This window comes from Budorcas taxicolor, chromosome 5, assembly GCF_023091745.1.
Source record: "Budorcas taxicolor isolate Tak-1 chromosome 5, Takin1.1, whole genome shotgun sequence".
Classification (NCBI taxonomy): Eukaryota; Metazoa; Chordata; class Mammalia; order Artiodactyla; family Bovidae; genus Budorcas; species Budorcas taxicolor.
In genome coordinates this window covers 86275491-86294543 of record NC_068914.1, presented here as the reverse complement: position 1 = coordinate 86294543, position 19053 = coordinate 86275491, and the positions used below count along the sequence as shown (strand labels likewise).

The 19053-nt window shown below is 34.9% G+C and overlaps 1 protein-coding gene across 1 annotated transcript in view; it reads right to left on the bottom strand.

Moving 5' to 3' along the window:
* Positions 1–19053, bottom strand: part of ABCD2 (ATP binding cassette subfamily D member 2) — an 86853-nt gene that overhangs the window by 24921 nt on the left and 42879 nt on the right. The window contains exon 7 of the mRNA XM_052640694.1: positions 5276–5421. Within this exon, the coding sequence (XP_052496654.1) occupies positions 5276–5421 (146 nt within the window). The remainder of the gene's footprint in view (positions 1–5275; positions 5422–19053) is intronic.

Here is a 19053-nt window from a genome sequence, read left to right as displayed (position 1 = left end):
AAAAAAAGACATATGGACCAATGTAAGAAGATATAAAGCCCAAAGATAAATCCAGACACCTATGTTCACCTAATTTATGACAAAGGAGGCAAGAATATACAATGGAAAAAAGACAGTCTCTTCAATAAGTGGTGCTGGGAAAACTGGGCAGCTATCTGTAAAAGAATGAAATTAGAACACTTCCTAATACCATACACAAAAATAAACTCAAAATAGATTAAAGACCTAGATGTAAGGCTGGGCACTTACAACTCTTAGAGAAAATCATAAGCAGAACACTCTCTAACATAAATTATAGAAAGATCTTTTTGGACCCATCTTCCAGAATAGTGAAACTGAAAACAAAAATAAGCAAAATGAGATCTAATTAAACTTATAACCTTTTGCACAGTAAATGAAACAATAAATAAAACAAAAAGACAACCTTCAGAATAGGAGAAAATATTTGCAAACAAAACAACCAACAAGGGGTTCATCTCCAAAATATACAAATAGCTCATGTAGCTCAATAATAAAAGAAACAATCCAATGAAAAAATGGGTGGAAGACCTAAATAGACATTTTATCAAAGAAGACCTACAGATGGCCAAAAAGCACATTAAAAAGATGCTCAACATCACTAATTATTAGAGAAATGAAAATCAAAATTACTTGTCAGAAAGACCATCATGAAAACATTTATAAACAATAAATGCTGGTGAGGGTGTGGAGAAAAAGGAAACCCTCCTACACCGTCGGTGGAAAAGTAAATTGGTACAACTACTATGGAGAACAATATGGAGGTTTTTTAAAAAATTAAAAATAGAACTACCATATGACCAGGAAATCTCATTCCAGTCATTTATCTGCAGAAAACCGTAATTCAAATTGATACACGCACCCCAGTATTTATTGCAGCACTATTTACAATAGCCAAGACATGGAAGGAACCTAATGGATAAAGACCTGGTACATATTTACAATGGGATATTAGTCATAAAAAGGAACAAAGCAGTGCCATTTGCAGAGATGTGAAGAGACCCAGAGACTGTCATATAGAATGAAGTAAGTTGGAGAGAGAAAAATACATATCGTGTAATATCACTTATATGTGGAATCTAGAAAAATGGTACCGATGAACTTATTTGCAAAGCAGAAATGGGGACACAGATGTAGAGAACAACCTTATGGATATCAGTGGGGGAAAGGAGGGTAGGATGAACTGGGAGATTGGGGTTGGGATTGACATATGCACATTACTATGTATAAAATGAGAACCTACTGTGTAGCACAGGGAAGTCAATGTTCTGTGAGGATCTGTATGGGAAGGAAATCTAAAAAAGCGGGGGATATATGTATACATATAGATGATTCACCTTGCAGAAACACAGTATTGTAAAGCAAATATGCGTGCATGCATGCTAAGTTACTTCAGTTGTATCCAACTCTTTGCAACCCTATGGACTGTAGCCCACCAGGCTCCTCTACCCAGGGGATTCTCTAGGCAAGAATACTGGAGTAGATTGCCATGCCTTCCTCCAGGGGATCTTCCCAACCCAGGGATTGAACCTGTGTCTCTTATGTCTCTTGGATTGACAGGAAGGTTCTTTATAATTCACATCACAAATTTGAACTGAGAAATACTTACACATGTTTTTTTTCAATAGTAAATACTGTGGTACTATATAGATTGTGGTTGGTTTAACCCACAACTGCAGAACAGCAGACATGAAAGAACCAGGGATATGAGGCCCTTCTATAAGTTATATGCAGATTTTCAATTGCTTGCTAAAACTGAGTTCAGTGGAACAAAAGGACACGGTTTATTTAAATATGTAAAATTAAAGCTGCCTTTGACCCGAATACTTTTCTCTTTTGCCTTCTTAGCTAGTAAGGGGAAATTTTTTTAAGTCCAGAACATTTCTCCACTGTGTAGCAATCTGAACCTATTTTCAAAACCTTATTTATGTTTCACAAATGTTATAAAATTAAGTCACAGAGAAAAAATTTTTGCAACAATTTTTATTAGAAGTAAGAACACATAAGTGTATATAAATTATAATTGTACTCAGTTGTCAGTTGTGTCTGATTCTTTGTGACCCCATGGACTGTAGCCCATCAGGCTCCTCGGTCCATGGAATTTTTCAGGCAAGAGCACTGTAGTGGGTTGCCATTTTCTACTCCAGGGGATCTTCCTAACCCAGGGATCAAACTTGTGTCTCTTATGTTTCCAGGATTGGTAGGTGGATTCTTTACCACTAGCGCCACCTGGGAAGCCCTGTAAATTATAGCTGCATTTCTGTAAATAAACCTATACATCTCTGGGAATGGAATTATGAGGCTTTTACTTTCTAAGATGTACATTTTTATAATATTTGAAAAATTACTATCTTTATATTATTTTTATGGCCTGTCTTAATTTTGTAATAAGAAAAAAAAAAGTCACTTAGAAACAAAATCATTGGGTCTCTTAGGAAGGCAGCCATATCAGATATTTTTCTGAAGTGAGAATATCATAAAACAGAGTGGACTAAGCAAATCCTGATTTTCAAAGAGGAAAATGACTATCAAAACTCTCTCACACATACTCACACACACACAAATATACACATGCATAAACACACACATATACACTTAGGACATTACCAAATCCCAAGTAGTCCAGGTTTAATGTTCCCATTTGGAAAAAATCCAGGCCCTTTGCTTTCTTTATTATTTCTCAACTGAATTTTCATCTTTACTAAAATTTCTAAATAAACTTGGTCAAAGGGAAAGGAAATGAGAACTAGAGTTTCATTATTTTTTGTGCACTGGATTGAAAAGACTTTCCCTATTTCCCAATGATACTCCCCAAAAGGGACCAGTGTTCACTCCTGGGCAAACTTCCAGGAATTTTCCATCTATTTAGAAATATAATTTTATATTAGGGAAAAAAAAAAATCTCTAAATGCCATGTGACCCAAAGTTCTTGCTTCTAGTGAAAACTGTTGAAATAAAATTTCCTCTATGACTTTTATAACATTTATGAAACATAAGTGAGGATTTGAAAAAATAGTTTTAGAGTGCTACACAGTGGAGAAATATTCTGGGCTTAAAAAAATAGCTCCCCCCTTGAAATAAGAAGGCAGAAGAAAAAAGTATTTGGGTCAAAAAATCCTTAAATTTTATGTATTTAAATAAATTATGTTCATTGTTTCAATAAACCCAAAAGCTTTAACAGGCAATCTATCTTGATCACAGAACATACAAATCAAAACTCTGAGTCATGATACTTCTTCTGATGCTGAAACAGTGAGACTAAGTCAGCTAAGAAGTGAAGTTTTCTTGCTTCCTGAAAATGTACAAACTGCTTTAGCTCACATCTGTTTGTTAACAATTCTACACCTATTTTGTAATTTGTTTGATGGAATAAAACATAGTTTTAAAATCTATCTTATACTAAAGTAAAGAATTTCTCTAAGCAAATTTCTTTAAGTGTTAGAACTAGTGTTGCTTCAAATCATTAATAGTCTTACTAGAACTTCAGCAGGCTTCTTCCAGAGTAACTGATGTCCTTGCAAATTTGTTTTCTTGCTTTGCTTAAAAACATGTTTCATGCTTTAAGGACTAGGCAAGTAAAATGGATTTCCTTAGCATTTTTTTATGTATAAGGATATAACAAGCCTTATTAATATCTAAGATGTTGAGACAGCATAGCACAGTGGCATATCTTATACAGAACATTGACATCCAAGTCTCATATGTGTTGGAATCCCTGTTCCACCACTTGCTGAGGGCCCCTGGGGAAACAGCTAAACTTCTGATTTTCATCTATAAAAGGAGGGTTAGTAAAATCCACATCATTGGGCAGCTACAAATATTAAATAAGATAATTGTAAACTGCGTAACATGTTATATTCTGCAGAGTGAGCACTGAATAAACTATAACAATTACTATCATATATTTTTAAGGTTGAAAAATTCTTAAAACTAGTTCTAGAATTTCTTGATAACTTCTAAAAGAATAGAATATGTAAAAAATTATTATAAATTTCTCTTCAGATTGTTAGATTTCAAACTTATCCAAATAACTTACCCCAAATTAATAGGTAGTTGCTATTTTGCCACACTGTTTTAAAACAGGGAAGAAGTTGACCATATGACACAAAAAGACAACCTGCTTTCCATATTTATAGCACTTATGAATTATGATATTATAAGATATATATAAAATATACATATTTATGAATATGTATAATATTCTAAAATGATATATAGATATCATATATAAATACAATAATATAATATTACCTCTTTTCCCTACATTGTTTTTTATTGTATCAAATGAAATAATAGATGTGAAATATGTAAAATATCAAGCACCATCACACAAAGACAAAATATCTTTGTATCGATATTACATCTAGATCTATTACCTTTAGCAACTAATTATTGTGAATTTACTATGTATCACTGTTCTAAATACTTAAATAAAGTCTTATTAAATCTTCACAGCATCTTTATAAGGTATTTCCATTTTACAGGTGAAGATACAAATGTACAGAGAACAGAGTTATTAAAGATTTGATTCCAGAATTCTGATTTCAAAGACTACATTCTTAATTACTATAATACCCTGCTCCTTTTGATCATGTAAGTGGGCTAGAAAAATAAAACATAAAATATATGCAAAATTAAACCTAGAATTCTAGCTTGCTATTTCAGTAGTTTGTCTAGGCTATCAAATTATATGTTATCAAGTTATTTCTGTGTTCAGAAAGTAATTCTTTCTTGAGCTGATATGTATAACTCTTATTCTTACCTTTTCAAAGTATGTTTTATGCTGAAAAACTACCAAACAGAAGTTTCTATGTTTTATCTAATTCTCTATGTGTTGCTGTAGAGATAGAAAAATGTATTGGTAAGACTGTCGGTCTGAAAATAAAAAAGTTCTGTAATACCTACTTCTCAAATTATTATAGTAAATGTAAACTGAGGGATTAACAGGAGAATATTTCTATCATGAACCTTACATACATTTACATTGACTATGGCTTCAGGAACACATGTTCATCCAAATATGAAAAAAATCTTCAACTGCTAGCTGTGGACTTAGGAAAAAGCTTAGTTTGCTGCACGAAATATAGCATAAACAGAAAAGAGCAAGTTAACAATAGAAAAGCAACAAAAGCTATGAACTCCATCTTTGCTTGTGTGCTTATGTTCCAACAACAGCATACATCAAAATTAAACCCAACTTAATTTTTTTTAAGTTATGTTAAATACATGAAAAAAACCCATGAATTATAGACTTTACCTCCTTCTCTTTGAACTATATGATAGAGATGAACACTGTGTAGAATACAATCTAAATCATGGTCTGTATAGCCTTTATCATGCATGTCATCCACTGAATCTGGATAAATTACTTGATCTCGAAGACTTCCAAGAGACATGTATGGCCTGTAAAACACAAGAATCCGAGACAAAATCAGTTTAGTTTACTTATTGTGACATCCTAGTAGCCTGAAAACTCTAGAGGAGTCTTTAAATACTCTATATCTAGGATTATATTTATTACCTGGTGATAAGTATTCTCTCTTAGATGTGGCAGGACAATACGCTGTTTTATTCATGTGAAAAAACATATTGAGACATGCCACAAGAAAAGTTTCTACAGGAAATACTTGGATATTTTCAGAACATAAATACATACTTGTTCTGTTGTATTTTTTTTTAAGTTTTATACTCTGAATTTAATTCTTCAAAATACTTTGAAAAGGCAAGTCCTTTCCAAGAGGACGAGGATTCCGTTTAGGGGAACTGATTCAATCAGTGAAAAATTTGGGTAACAGTTTCCCAGCACATTTTGATTATTCCGTCCAAAAAAGATTTATGTCTCTATCATATAAAGACATACCTGTAAGGATAGTACTATAAGATATATTATTATTATTTGCCACTTTATTTATTTTTTAATTGAAGGATAATTGCTTTACAGAGTTTTGTTATTTTCTGTCAAACATCAACAAGAATCAGCCATAGGTACACCCATATCTCCTCCCTCCATAACTTCCCTCCCATCTCCCTCCCCATCCCACCCTTCTAGATTGTCACTGAGCCCCTGTTTGGGCTCCCTGGGTCATACAGCAAATTCCCATTGGCTATCTATTTTACATATGGTATTGTAAGTTTCCATGTGTTCTGTTATATTTTATAAATTTTGCTTCTGTATTTCATCTAAAACTATTTGGGTTAAAAATTATAAAATTTGAGCCTTTGACATTATGAACAAACAAAACTTTTAAAAGATATTCAAAACAAGAGAAATGCAAATTAACAATATACTTAGTTTCTTACTTATCAGATTAGTAGAAGTTCAAAAACTTGACAGTTCACTCAATTGGCAAGTCTATGGAGAGACAGGTACTTTCTTACAATCATGAAAATGCAAAATGGTACAACCCTTTGGGGAGGATTTGGCAAACCAATATATCATCTGGTGTTTGATCCACCTCTAGGACTTTATTCTAAAAATATACTTTCAAAAGTGTACTACCAAGAACAAAAAAGTATGTAAAGTTATCCATTACAGCATTATTTGAAATTGCAAAATATTGAGAAAACCTAAATTCACATACAGAAGAGACTGAATAAATACACAATAGTACCTTTACCATGCAGCTATAAAACTGGATGTGGAAGATCTCTATGAATTGATATGGAGTGATTTCTATGATATATTAAGTTGAAAAGCAAAATACAAAGTAGATGTATAGCAGAATTTCTCAACAGTGGTATTATGGATACGTTAAACCAGATAATTCTTTGTTACTGAGGTACATCTTGTGTCTTATAGGACGTTTAACAGCACATTTGGTCTCTACCCACTAGATGACTAGATGTTAGTAGCATCCCACTGTGGCAGAGACAAAAAATAAGTTTTCAAATATTATCCTCCAGGGGACAAAACTGTCTCCATTTGATAGACCCACCAATGTGCAATATACTACTTTCGTGTAAAATGAAAGCAAAATAAGAAAACATAAATCTGCTGATATTTACAAAAGGAAATACAGTAAACCAGAAACTAATGAAATCACTTATCTATAGAAGATGGGAGGAACAAACCAGAATAGATAGGGAAGGGAGAGACCACTCTAAATATCCTCTCTATGTATTTTAACTCTTAGACTCATGTTAAATGATATTATTTTAAATAACTAATAAAGATGAAGGAAGAAATCCTAAAATTGAATACAAACAGAAACAAATAAACTGTAAGTATATCAAATGAACAACATAACCACATTGAAAGGGGAAGAGAGACTGATCTAAGTAACTTTCAAATTTGGCTACATAATTTCAGTTGAAAACCAAAAGAACCACAAAGCAACTTTGAAACTAACTGTTCATGTTTCTTATTGCTGCAGGTGTAGAAATTCTGAAACTATGTTGTAGGAAAGACCAAGTAAGTAAATTTTAATAATGTCACAAGGAAGGGTTCTCATTATGGAAGAAGGAAGATATAAATATGAAATGTGGGAGAAAAAGCAAAAAAAGAAAAAACTGTAGTGTTTAATGAGTATCACCATGAATTCATATTTTTTCAAACAAAAATATCATGAAGAAACTATCTGATTAACCCAAATGGAGGGACTTTATGAATCACCAACAATAGTTTTTCACTCATTACAAATATCAATGTCATAAAAAAAAATGCTGAGGAATTCATTCCAGTTTAAAGAAACTAGAGCAACATGGCAACTAAAATGCAATGTATGATGCTGGACTGAGAAAAATGTTATTATAAGGAATAATATTGTATCGACTGGCAACATTTCAGTGTAGAAAGTTGTTGGACATTATCAAGAGGACTTCACTGTCAGTTGTCCAATAAGTTGGACTGAGGCAATCTGATGCTCCTGACCCTCTCCCCTGGCCTATGTTCAACCCACAGTTTCCACAGCCACCAAGAATTTTAAAAGGAGACCGCCTGAGAGAGCAATGTGGTGTTGAGACCATCTGGATGGTATACATGACTGAATTCCATTAAAGTCGGTACAAATTTTTATGATTCTGATAGATGGAATTAGAGATCTACTCATCTTGAGGGTGCCCGTCACAAGCCTCAGATGTAACTTCCCTTGCTTATTAAATCTGCCACCCACCAGTCTAGAGTGGTCTGCCTTTCCCTGGTCTCTTCTTGCCCTCTGTGTATGAGGGACAGTACAAAAACCAATAAAAGTATGTTCAGATAATATTATATCAGCTTTTAAACATATATAAATTTTTATAGGAAATATTACAGTACTTCATTATCTGTAGTTAACTAATTATAAATTATACATGGATTTTCAAATGCTCAGGGGGTCAGCTCCTCTAACTTTTGTATTGTTCAAGGGTCAACTGCATACACTAAAGAAGTTATGCGTGAAGATTTATTTACTGCACCTTACTTAAAATAATAATAAGGTATGTATGTGTACAAACAAAGAGGGAAAGAATCAAAGATTTTAGTGTACAAAGAGACAGAATTAAAGGTTTGAAGTACAAAATGTGTTTTGTAGATCAATTATCTACCCATATTCCTATACCATTAAAATGATTTAGTTTAAGGATAGATACCATAAGGTTATAACAGATTTAACTAATATTTGAAAATAAAAATAATTTATATTTCAATTATACATGTATGCATTTATATAATAAGATTCTCAATGGAGTCTTTGCAATATAAGGAATCTGCTGCTGCTGCTAAGTTGCTTCAGTCGTGTCCGACTCTGTGCGACCCCATAGATGGCAGCCCACCAGGCTCCTCTGTCCCTGGGATTCTCCAGGCAAGAATACTGGAGTGGGTTGCCATTTCCTTCTCCAATGCATGAAACTGAAAAGTGAAAGTGAAGTCGCTCAGTTGTGCCCAACTCTTAGCCACCCCATGGACTTCAGCCTACCAGGCTCCTCTGTCCATGGGATTTTCCAGGCAAGAGTACTGGAGTGGGGTGCCATCGCCTTCTCCGATAAGGAATCTCTAGTGATATCTTTTGAGTTGAGATATATTCACATTATAAAATTTGTACTGTTAAAGTGTAAAATTCAATGATTTTTAGTATATTTACAAGCTCATGTAAATATTACCACTATTTAATTCTAAAACATTTCGTTTATCCCAAAAAGAAACTCAGCAGATACTCCTGGTTCTTCCTTCCTCCCTGGCAAACACTAACCTACTTTCTATCTCTGTGGATTTGTTTATTCTGGAGATTTCATATGTATGGAATCACACAATATGTACTCTTCTCTCTCTCAGCATAAAGTCTTCAGGTTATTCCTTGTTGTAGTAGGTTGCAGTATTTCATTCTTTTCTATGTCTGAATTAAATTCCACTGTATAGATACACCACATTTGGTTAACCTGGATATTTCCGTTGTTTTCACTCTTTGGCTATTATGAACAGTGGGCATACATCTTGGAGTGGTGCATATGTTAACTCTTTAATTTTTTGAGGAACTGGTCAATTGTTTTTCCCAAGGGCTGCATCATTTCTAGTCACTTTTCTTCTACCTTGTCTTACCTGCTCCATAATTCTGGTCTGGAGAATTCCATGGACAGAGGAGACTGGCAGGCTACAGTCCGTGGGGTCACAAAGATTTAGACATAACTGAATGACTAACATTTTCACTTCTTGTATTCCCAATGTCTTCTGTTTCTGATCTCTGCTTTATCTTTCTTCTCTAGTTTAACCATATTTTTTTAAAACACAGAATTAGAATACAATGTTACTTATTTCCATCATTTTAAGCATTTATATAATGTGATATTTTCTCATAATAACAACAGTAGCATAAAATATACAGTGGCTCTCAGGGCCAGGGAACAATTTTTTAGTTGGTACCCTGAGACTAAGAAGAAATACAAGGAAATATTAAGAGTCAGTACTTTTGTTATCTTACAAAGCAATGTCTGTCCCAATTTAATGTAAATCAGAGGCACAGATATCCTCAGTATAAAACCCAAAAAAATCAGTCCACAGGACAGCCATGACAATACATAACTGAGACTACAATGATTAAAATACATCTGAACATTCATTTCAAAGGTTTTTCTACAGGATTCCACTATAAGATCTGATTAACCAGCAATATTTGATGAAATACCATTTTATATCTACATTTCAGGGAAGACAATATAAAGACATGGATGTGATAATGGGTTTTGGAGAGAGAGTTCTGGACTAGAATCTCGATCTGGCCATTTACTAGCAATGTGACCCAGATCCTGAGCTACACTTATCTCATTTGTAAAGTAACTTACTTATTGAATTTGTTATGAGGATAAAATGAAGGAGTGGGTTTTTATAAAGCAATATAGCCAGAGGACAGACTGAAAAATCTGCCTGCAATGCAAGAGACGGGTTTGATCCTTAGGTCAAGAAGACCGCCTGGAGAAAGGAATGGGTACCTACTCCAGTATTTTTGTCTGGAGAATTCTATGGACAGAGAAGCCTAGCAGGCTACAGTATATTGGGTCAATGCTACAAAGAGTTGGACAGGATTGGGTGATTAACACTCTCACATGAAGCAACTTAGTACAGTATGACAGACACATAGTAGGCATTCAATAAACCATTATGGAGACAAAAAAAGTTCATTAAAAAGGAAATATTTTTTAAAAGAACTTAAGTTTGTTTTCTGTGTCTGAGTCTGTTTCTATTTTGTAACAGAAAGTTCAATTGAAAGTTGAGAGTTCATTTGAAAACAAACTGATGGTTACGAAAAATGGAAGAGGAAGGGGAGGGATACATTAGGAGTGTGAAATTAGAACATAAAATCTATTGTATATAAAACTGATAAACAGTAATGTTATATACTATTTAACTATTAAGCAGGATAGCACAGGGAAATATATTAAATATCTTGTCACAACCTTTACTGGAAAAGAATACATAACATACTTATGGTCAATTTATCTTCAACAAAGGAGGCAAGAACAAACAGTGAAAAAAAGACAGTCTTTTTAGCAAGCAGTGTTGGGAAATTGGACAGCCACAGGTAAATCAATGAAGATAGGATATAACTTTGCACTATACACACGAAAAAACTCTCAAAATGGCTTAAAGGCTTAAACATGACATTATACCATAAAACTTCTAAAAGATAACATAGGTAAAACACCCTCTGACATAAATTGTGCTAATGTTTTCTTAGGTCAATTTTCCAAGGTAATAGAAATAAAAACAAAAATAAACAAATTGCACTTAGTCAAACTTATAAGCTTTTGCACAGCAAAAGAAACCATAAACAAAGCAGAAAACAAACCAAAGAATGGGAGAAAATATTTCCAAGTGATGCAACTGACAAGGGCTTAATTTCCAAAATATACAAACTGCTCATTCAACTCAAAAACAAAATGAAACAGTTCATCCCTCAGTCATGTCCAATACTTTGCACCCCATGGACTGCAGCATACCAGGCGTCCCTGTCCATCACCCACACCCGGAGTTTACTCAAACTCATGTCCATAGAGTCAGTGATACCATCTAACCATCTCATCTTCTGTTGTCCCCTTCTCTTCCTGCCTTCAAACTTTCCCAGCATCACGGTCTTTTCCAATGAGTAAGCTTTTGACATCAGGTGGCCAAAGTATTGGAGTTTCAGCTTCAGCATCAGTCCTTTAATGACCATTCAGGACTGATTTTCTTAAGGATTGACTGGTTGGATCTCCTTGCAGTTCAAGGGATTCTCAAGAGTCTTCTCCAACACCACAATTCAAAGCACCAATTCTTCAGCACACAACTTTCTTTATAGTCCAACACTCACATCCATACATGACTGCAGGAAAAGCCATAGCTTTGACTAGACAGGCTTCTTTGCAAACAAAAGCCTATTCTGTCTAGTTTGGTCATAGCTTTTCTTCCAAGGAGCAGGTATCTTTTAATTTCATGGCTGCAGTCACCATCTGTAGTAACTTTGGAGCCTAAAAAACTAAAGTCTCTCACTGCTTCCATTGTTTTCCCATCAATTTGCCGTGAAGTGATGGGACCAGATGCCATGATCTTAGTTTTCTGAATGTTGAGGTGTAAGCCAACTATTTCACTCTCTTCTTTCACTTTCATCAAGAGGTTCTTTAGTTCTCCTTCGCTTTCTGCCATAAGGGTGGTGTCATCTGCATATCTGAGGTTATTGATATTTCTCCCAGCAATCTTTATTCCAGCTTGTGCTTCCTCCAGCCCAGCGTTTCTCATGATGTACTCTGCATATAAATTAAATAAGCAGGGTGACAATATACAGCCTTGATGTACTCATTTTTCAGTTTGGAGCCAGTCTGTTCTTCCATGTCCAGTTCTAACTGTTGCTTCTTGACCAGCACACAGATTTCTCAGATGGCAGGTCAGGTGGTCTGGTATTCCCATCTCTTGAAAAATCTTTCACATTTGGTTGTGATCCACACAGTCAAAGTCTTTGGTGTAGTCAATAAAGCAGATGTTTTTGGGGGACTCTCTTGCTTTTTTGATGACCCAACAGGTGTTGGAAATTTGATCTCTGGTTCCTCTGCCTTTTCTAAATCCAGCTTGAACATCTGGAAGTTCACAGTTCAGGTACTGTTGAAGCATGGCTTGGAGAATTTTGAGCATTACTTTGCTAGCATGTGAGATGAGTACATTTGTGTGGTAGTTTGAACATTCTTTGGCATTGCCTTTCTTTGGGATTGGAATGAAAACTGACATTTTCCAGTCCTGTGGCCACTGCTGAGTTTTCCAAATTTGCTGGCATATTGAGTGCAGCACTTTGACAGCATCATCTTTTAGGGTTTGAAATAGTTCAGCTGGAATTCCATCACCTCACCAGATTTGTTTGTAGTGATGCTTCCTAAGGCCCACTTGACTTCACATTCCAGGATGTCTGGCTCTACTTGAGTGATCACACCATTGTGGTTATCTGGGTCATGAAGATCTTTTTTGTATAGTTCTTCTATGTGTTCTTGTCACCTCTTAATATCTTCTACTTTTAATAGGTCCATGCCATTTCTGCCCTTTGTTGTGTCCATCTTTGCATGAAATGTTCGCTTGGTATCTGTAATTTTCTTGAAGAGACCTGTAGTCTCTCCCATTCTATTATTTTCCTCTATTTCTTTGCAATGATCACTGAGGAAGACTTTCTTATCTTTCCTTGATATTCTTTGGAACTCTGAATTCAAATAGGTGTATCTTTCCTTTTCTCCTTTGCCTTTAGCTTATCTTCTTTTCATAGCTATTTGTAAGGCCTCCTCTGACAACCATTTTGCCTATTTGTATTTCTTTTTTTCTTGAGGATGGTCTTGATCACTGTCCTTTGTACAATGTCATGAACCTCCATCCATAGTTCTTCAGGCACTCTGTCTATCAGATCTAATCACTTGAATCTGTTTGTCACTTCCACTGTATAATCATAAGGGATTTGATTTAGGTCATACATGAATGGCCTAGTGCTCATTCAACTCAAAAACAAAACAAAACAAAATCCATCCAAAAATGGCCAGAGGACCTAAATAGACATTTCTCCAATTAAGATATATAGATGGCCAATAGGCACATGAAAAGATGCTCAAAATCAGTAATTACTAGAGGGACACAATCAAAATTATGATGAGGTACCACCTTATACCAGACTTCCCTGGTGGCTTAGACGGTAAAGTTGTCTGTCTACAATGTGGGAGACCTGGATTCGATCCCTGGGTCGGGAAGATCCCCTGGAGAAGGAAATGGCAATCCACTCCAGTACTATTGCCTAGAAAATCCCATGGACAGAGGAGCCTGGTAGGCTACAGTCCATGGGGTTGCAAAAGAGTCAGACACGACTGAGTGACTTCACTTTCACTTTCACTTTTCACTACCTTATACTAGTCATTAAAAAGTCTACAAATAACAAATGCTGGAAAGGGTACGGAGAAAAGGGAACTCTCTTACACTGATTGTAGGAATGCAAATTGGTATAGTCACTGTGGAAAACAGTATGGAGGTTCCTCAGAAAACTAAAAATAGAATTACCATATGATCCAGCAATCCCATTCCTGGGCATACATCTGGACAAAACTACAATTACAAAAGAAACATACACCCAATGTTCATAGTAGCACTATTTACAATAGCCAAGACATGGAGACAACATAAATGTCCATCTACCAATGAATGGATAATGAAGATATGGTACATATATATCAATACAATGGAGTACTACTCAACCATAAAAAAGAATAAATAATGCCTATTGCAGCTCATAGATGCAACTAGAGATTATTACACTAAGCGAAGTAAAGCAGAAATAGAAGGACAAATACCATATGATGTCATTTATATGTTGAATCTAAAATATGACACAAATGAACCCCTCTATGAAACAGAAACAGATTCAGGGATACGGAGAAGAGACTTATGGTTGCCAAGGGAGGAGTTTTGGGGAGGGATTGAGTGCGAGGCTGGGGCTAGCAGATGTAAGCTTTTAAATATAGAATGGATAAACAACCTTTGACTGCATGAATCATAACAAACTATGGAAAATTCTTAAAGATATGGGAATACCAAATCAATTTACCCGGTCTCCTGAGAAACCTGTATGCAGGCCAAGAAGCAACAGTGAGAACTGGACTGTCGGAACAATGAACTGAGTCAATATTGGGAAAGGAGTACATCAAACCTGTATATTGTCACCCTGCTTATTTAACTTACATGCATAGTACCTCATGTGAAATGCTGGGCTGGATGACTCACAGCTGGAATCAAGATTGCCAGGAGAACAACCTCAAATATGCAGATGACACCACTCTAATGGCTGGAAGTGAAGAGGAACTAAAGAGCCTCTTGTTGAGAGGGAAAGAAGAGTGTGAAAAAACTGGCTTAAAACTCAATATTCAAAAATGAAAATCATGGCATACAGTCCTATCACTTCATGGCAAATAGATAGGGAAAAAGTGGAAACAGTGACAGATTTTATTTTCTTGGGCTCCAAAATTACTGCAGACTGTGCCAGCAGCCATGAAATTAAAAGATGCTTGCTCTTGGAAAAGAAGTCATGACAAGTATAGACAGCATATTAAAAAGCAGAGACATCACTTTGCCAACAAAAGTCCATCTAGTCAAAGTTGTGGTTTTTCCAGTAGTTATGTATAGATGTGAGAGTTGGACCATAAAGAAGGCTGAGCACCAACAATTGATGCTTTTGAATTGTGGTGCTGGAGAAGACTCTTGAGATTCACTTGGTATGTAAGAAGGTCAGACCAGTCAATCCTAAAGGAAATCAACCCTGAACATTCATTGGAAGGATTGACATTGAAGCTGAAGCTCCAATACTGTGGTCACCTGATACAAAGAGCCAACTCATTGGAAAAGACCCTGATGCTGGGAAAGACTTGAGGACAGGAGGAGAAGGGGATGACAGAGAATGAGATGGTTGGATTGCATCACTGACTCAATGGACATGAATATAAGCAAACTCCAAGAGATAGCAAAAGACAGTGAAGCTTAGAGTGATGCAGTTCATTGGGTCACAGAGTCACACATGACTTAGCGACTGATCAAACAAGACTGTATAGCGCAGGAAACTATATTCAATATTCTGTGATAAACCATAATGGAAAAGAATATTGAAAAGAATATATATATATATCTATACACACATATCTGAAATACTTTGTTGTTCAGCAGTATTAAAAAACACTGTAAATTAACTATATGTCAACTTATAAAAGAACATAAAAATATATATGTAACTGAATCACTTTATATAAATGTAACTGAATCAAATATATATATGTGTCAAATATACATATATATAACTGAATCAGAAACTAACATAACACCATAAATCAACTATACTTCAATTTAAAAAAGAAGAAGAAAACAGATACAAAAGAATTTCTATATAGCCAGTTAAAAGTTCTGTGGTTATTTCAAAGGTAATTTTTTTTAAATTTTCAACATCATTAAAAAATAATAAATATCTAATCTTCTAGATTCTTAGAGAGTATATCCTGCTAAACATATAAGAAAGAATCTCAAGTTTGCCTAGAAATATTTCTTTTAGTAACTAGAGAACCACTTAGCTCATTGCAGCAATTGATGGAACCTCAAAGGTTGTGTATGGAGAAGGAAACCCACTCCCATATTCTTGCCTGGGAAATCCTATGGACAAACGGGCCTGGTGGTCAACAGTCTATGAGGTTGCAAAACAGTCAGACACAATTGAGAGACTAAACACACAAAGGTTTCATAAGGCTGTCAAATATTTTCTTTGTAGGATAAATTTGGAGAAGTAAAACTTTCTAACTTCTTTAAAAGGTTAATTTAATATTATTTATGATTTCTTTATGACTTCAGAAATCTGTCAGTTCTCTTTGATAAACAGATATGGAAATTTATCTCATAAGAACTTCTAATTAAGTTCTATTTCTGTAATGTTTAATTTCTTATTGCATTTATAAGCCTAACAATATGATGAACATGCATTCTCAAAATTTTTAAAAAGTAAAAACAAAACAAAACAAAAATATTCTTCTACTGAATTTTAAAAATTCAATCAGGATGAAATTTAAATAAAATAATTGGTTATTTGATTTATTTTTACTCAAATGATTTAACAAAATATCAAAATTGCTATTTTGCAAGTTTATACGAAAGAAATGTTGATGAAATTATACAAAATATTTCATAAAAGTATATATTCATTAAGGACCTGACAAATATTAAAGTTCCATTTTCTCTCAATTGTTGTTTTATACTCATATGAAGCGATAAAAAATAACATTCTATATGCTTTTATTGAGGTACCCAGCACCTAAGAATACTCTAATAGATTATATAAATATAACTATTTAAAAATATGGTTGTAAAGTTAAAGTTACAACTGAATTCTCTGGAAAGGCATACCAAGGACATTTGGGACGATGTTGAGTGTGTATCCAACTATCTATATGATTAGTTTGTGTATGATCCTTTTTCCTTTTCAAAGGCTTGGAATTTAACATTTTAAACCTAGCTCAAGTTTCTCTAGTTCTATGACAATTATACATAATTGATATGCACTTAAAGTCTTCTTTACTAAACTTCCTTTTCTAGATATATAGACATATTCAGACTAACTTCTAAATATTTCAGGTACGTCTATTACCATGTCAGAAAGTTATTAGCTTGCATGCTCTGGCCCAACAGAACAGAAATACAAACAACAAAAGAAATAGATATAATTAGTAGATATTAAAAAGGAAACACTATCTAGTTTCAATTTACTTTGCCTAAGTAAAATCCAGAATTAACTCTACTTCTTGTGGGAAAGATTTTGGAATAAATCTATAGGTATCATGTGCTGTGCTGTGCTAAGTTGCTACAGTTGTGTTCCACTTTGTGAGACCCCATGGACTATAGCCTGCTAGGCTGCTTTGTCCATGGGATTCTCTAGGCAAGAACACTGGAGTGGATTGCCATGTCCTCTTCCAGGGGATCTTCCCAACCAAGGAATTGAACCCACGTCTCTTATGTCTCCTGCATTGGCAGGTGGGTTCTTTACCACTAGCACCACCTAGGAGTACTATTACCAATATAATTTAAATTATTATCATGAATTAAGCAATTATCAAAATTTCCTTTGTAATATGAAATTACTTGGAATGCATCTATATTTAAACTGTTAATTATAATAGTAAATTAAAAGTAGAATTATTAGAGATCAAATCCACATCCAGGGATTATGGCTTTTTATATTTATATTACAAATGTTTCAGGGTACTTTTAAAATTTGTATTATACTCTCTACTTTCCTATATTAAATATTTGACAATACGTGACTTTTGGGGAAATGTATTGACATTTATTCACATGCTAGCAAAGTAATGCTCAAAATTCTCCTAGCCAGGCTTCAACAGTATCTGAACCATGAACTTCCAGATGTTCAAGTTGGATTTAAAAATGGTAGAGGAATCAGAGATCAAATTGCCAACATCAGTTGGATCATAGAAAAAGCAAGAGAATTCCCAACAAGCATCTACTTCTGCTTTATTGACTATGTCAAACCCTTTGACTGTGTGGATCACAACAAACTGTGGGAAATTCTTCAAGAGATGGGAATACCAGACCACTTTACCTGCCTCCTGAGAAATCTATGCAGGTCAAGAAGCAACAGTTAGAACTGGACATGGAACAACAGACTGACTCCAAATTGGGAAAGGAGTACATCAAGGCTGTATATTGTCACCCTGCTTATTTAACTTATATGCAGAGTACATCACGCAAAATGCTGGGCTTGGTAAAACACACGCTGGAATCAAGATTGCCAGGAGAAATACCAATAACTTCATATATGCAGATGACACCACCCTTATGGCATAAACCGAAGAGGAACTAAAGAGCCTCTTGATGAAAGTGAAAGAAGAGAGTGAAAAAGCTAACTTAAAACTCAACATTCAAAAAACTATGATCATGGCATCTGATCCCATCATTTCATGGCAAATAGATAGGGAAACAATGGAAACAGAGACTTTATTTTCTTGGGCTCCAAAATCACTGCAGATGGTGACTGCAGCCATGAAATTAAAAGATATTTGCTCCTTGGAAGAAAAGCTATGACCAACCTAGACAGAATATTAAAAGGCAGAGACATTACTTTGCCAACAAGGATCCATCTAGTCAAAGCTATGGTTTTTCCAGTAGTCATGTATGGATGTGAGAGTTGGACCATAAAGAAAGCTGAGAGCTGAAGGAAGAAGTGATGCTTTTGAACTGTGGTATTGGAGAAGACTCTTGAGAGTCCCTTGGACTGAGGAAATCAGTCCCTAATAGTCATTGGAAGGACTGATTCTGAAGCTGAAGTTGTTTGGACACTTAACTCATTGGAAAAGACCCTGCTGCTGGGAAAGATTGAAGGCAGAAAGACAAGGGGATGACAGAGGATGAGATAGTTGATAGGCATCACCAACTCAATGGACTTGAGTTTGCACAAGCTCTGGGGGTTGGTGATGGACAGGGAAACCTGGCATGCCAAAGTCCATGGGGTCACAAAGAGTCGGACACGACTGAATGACTGAACTGAACTGATTGACATTTATTAAGGTTTATACTCATCTTTATAC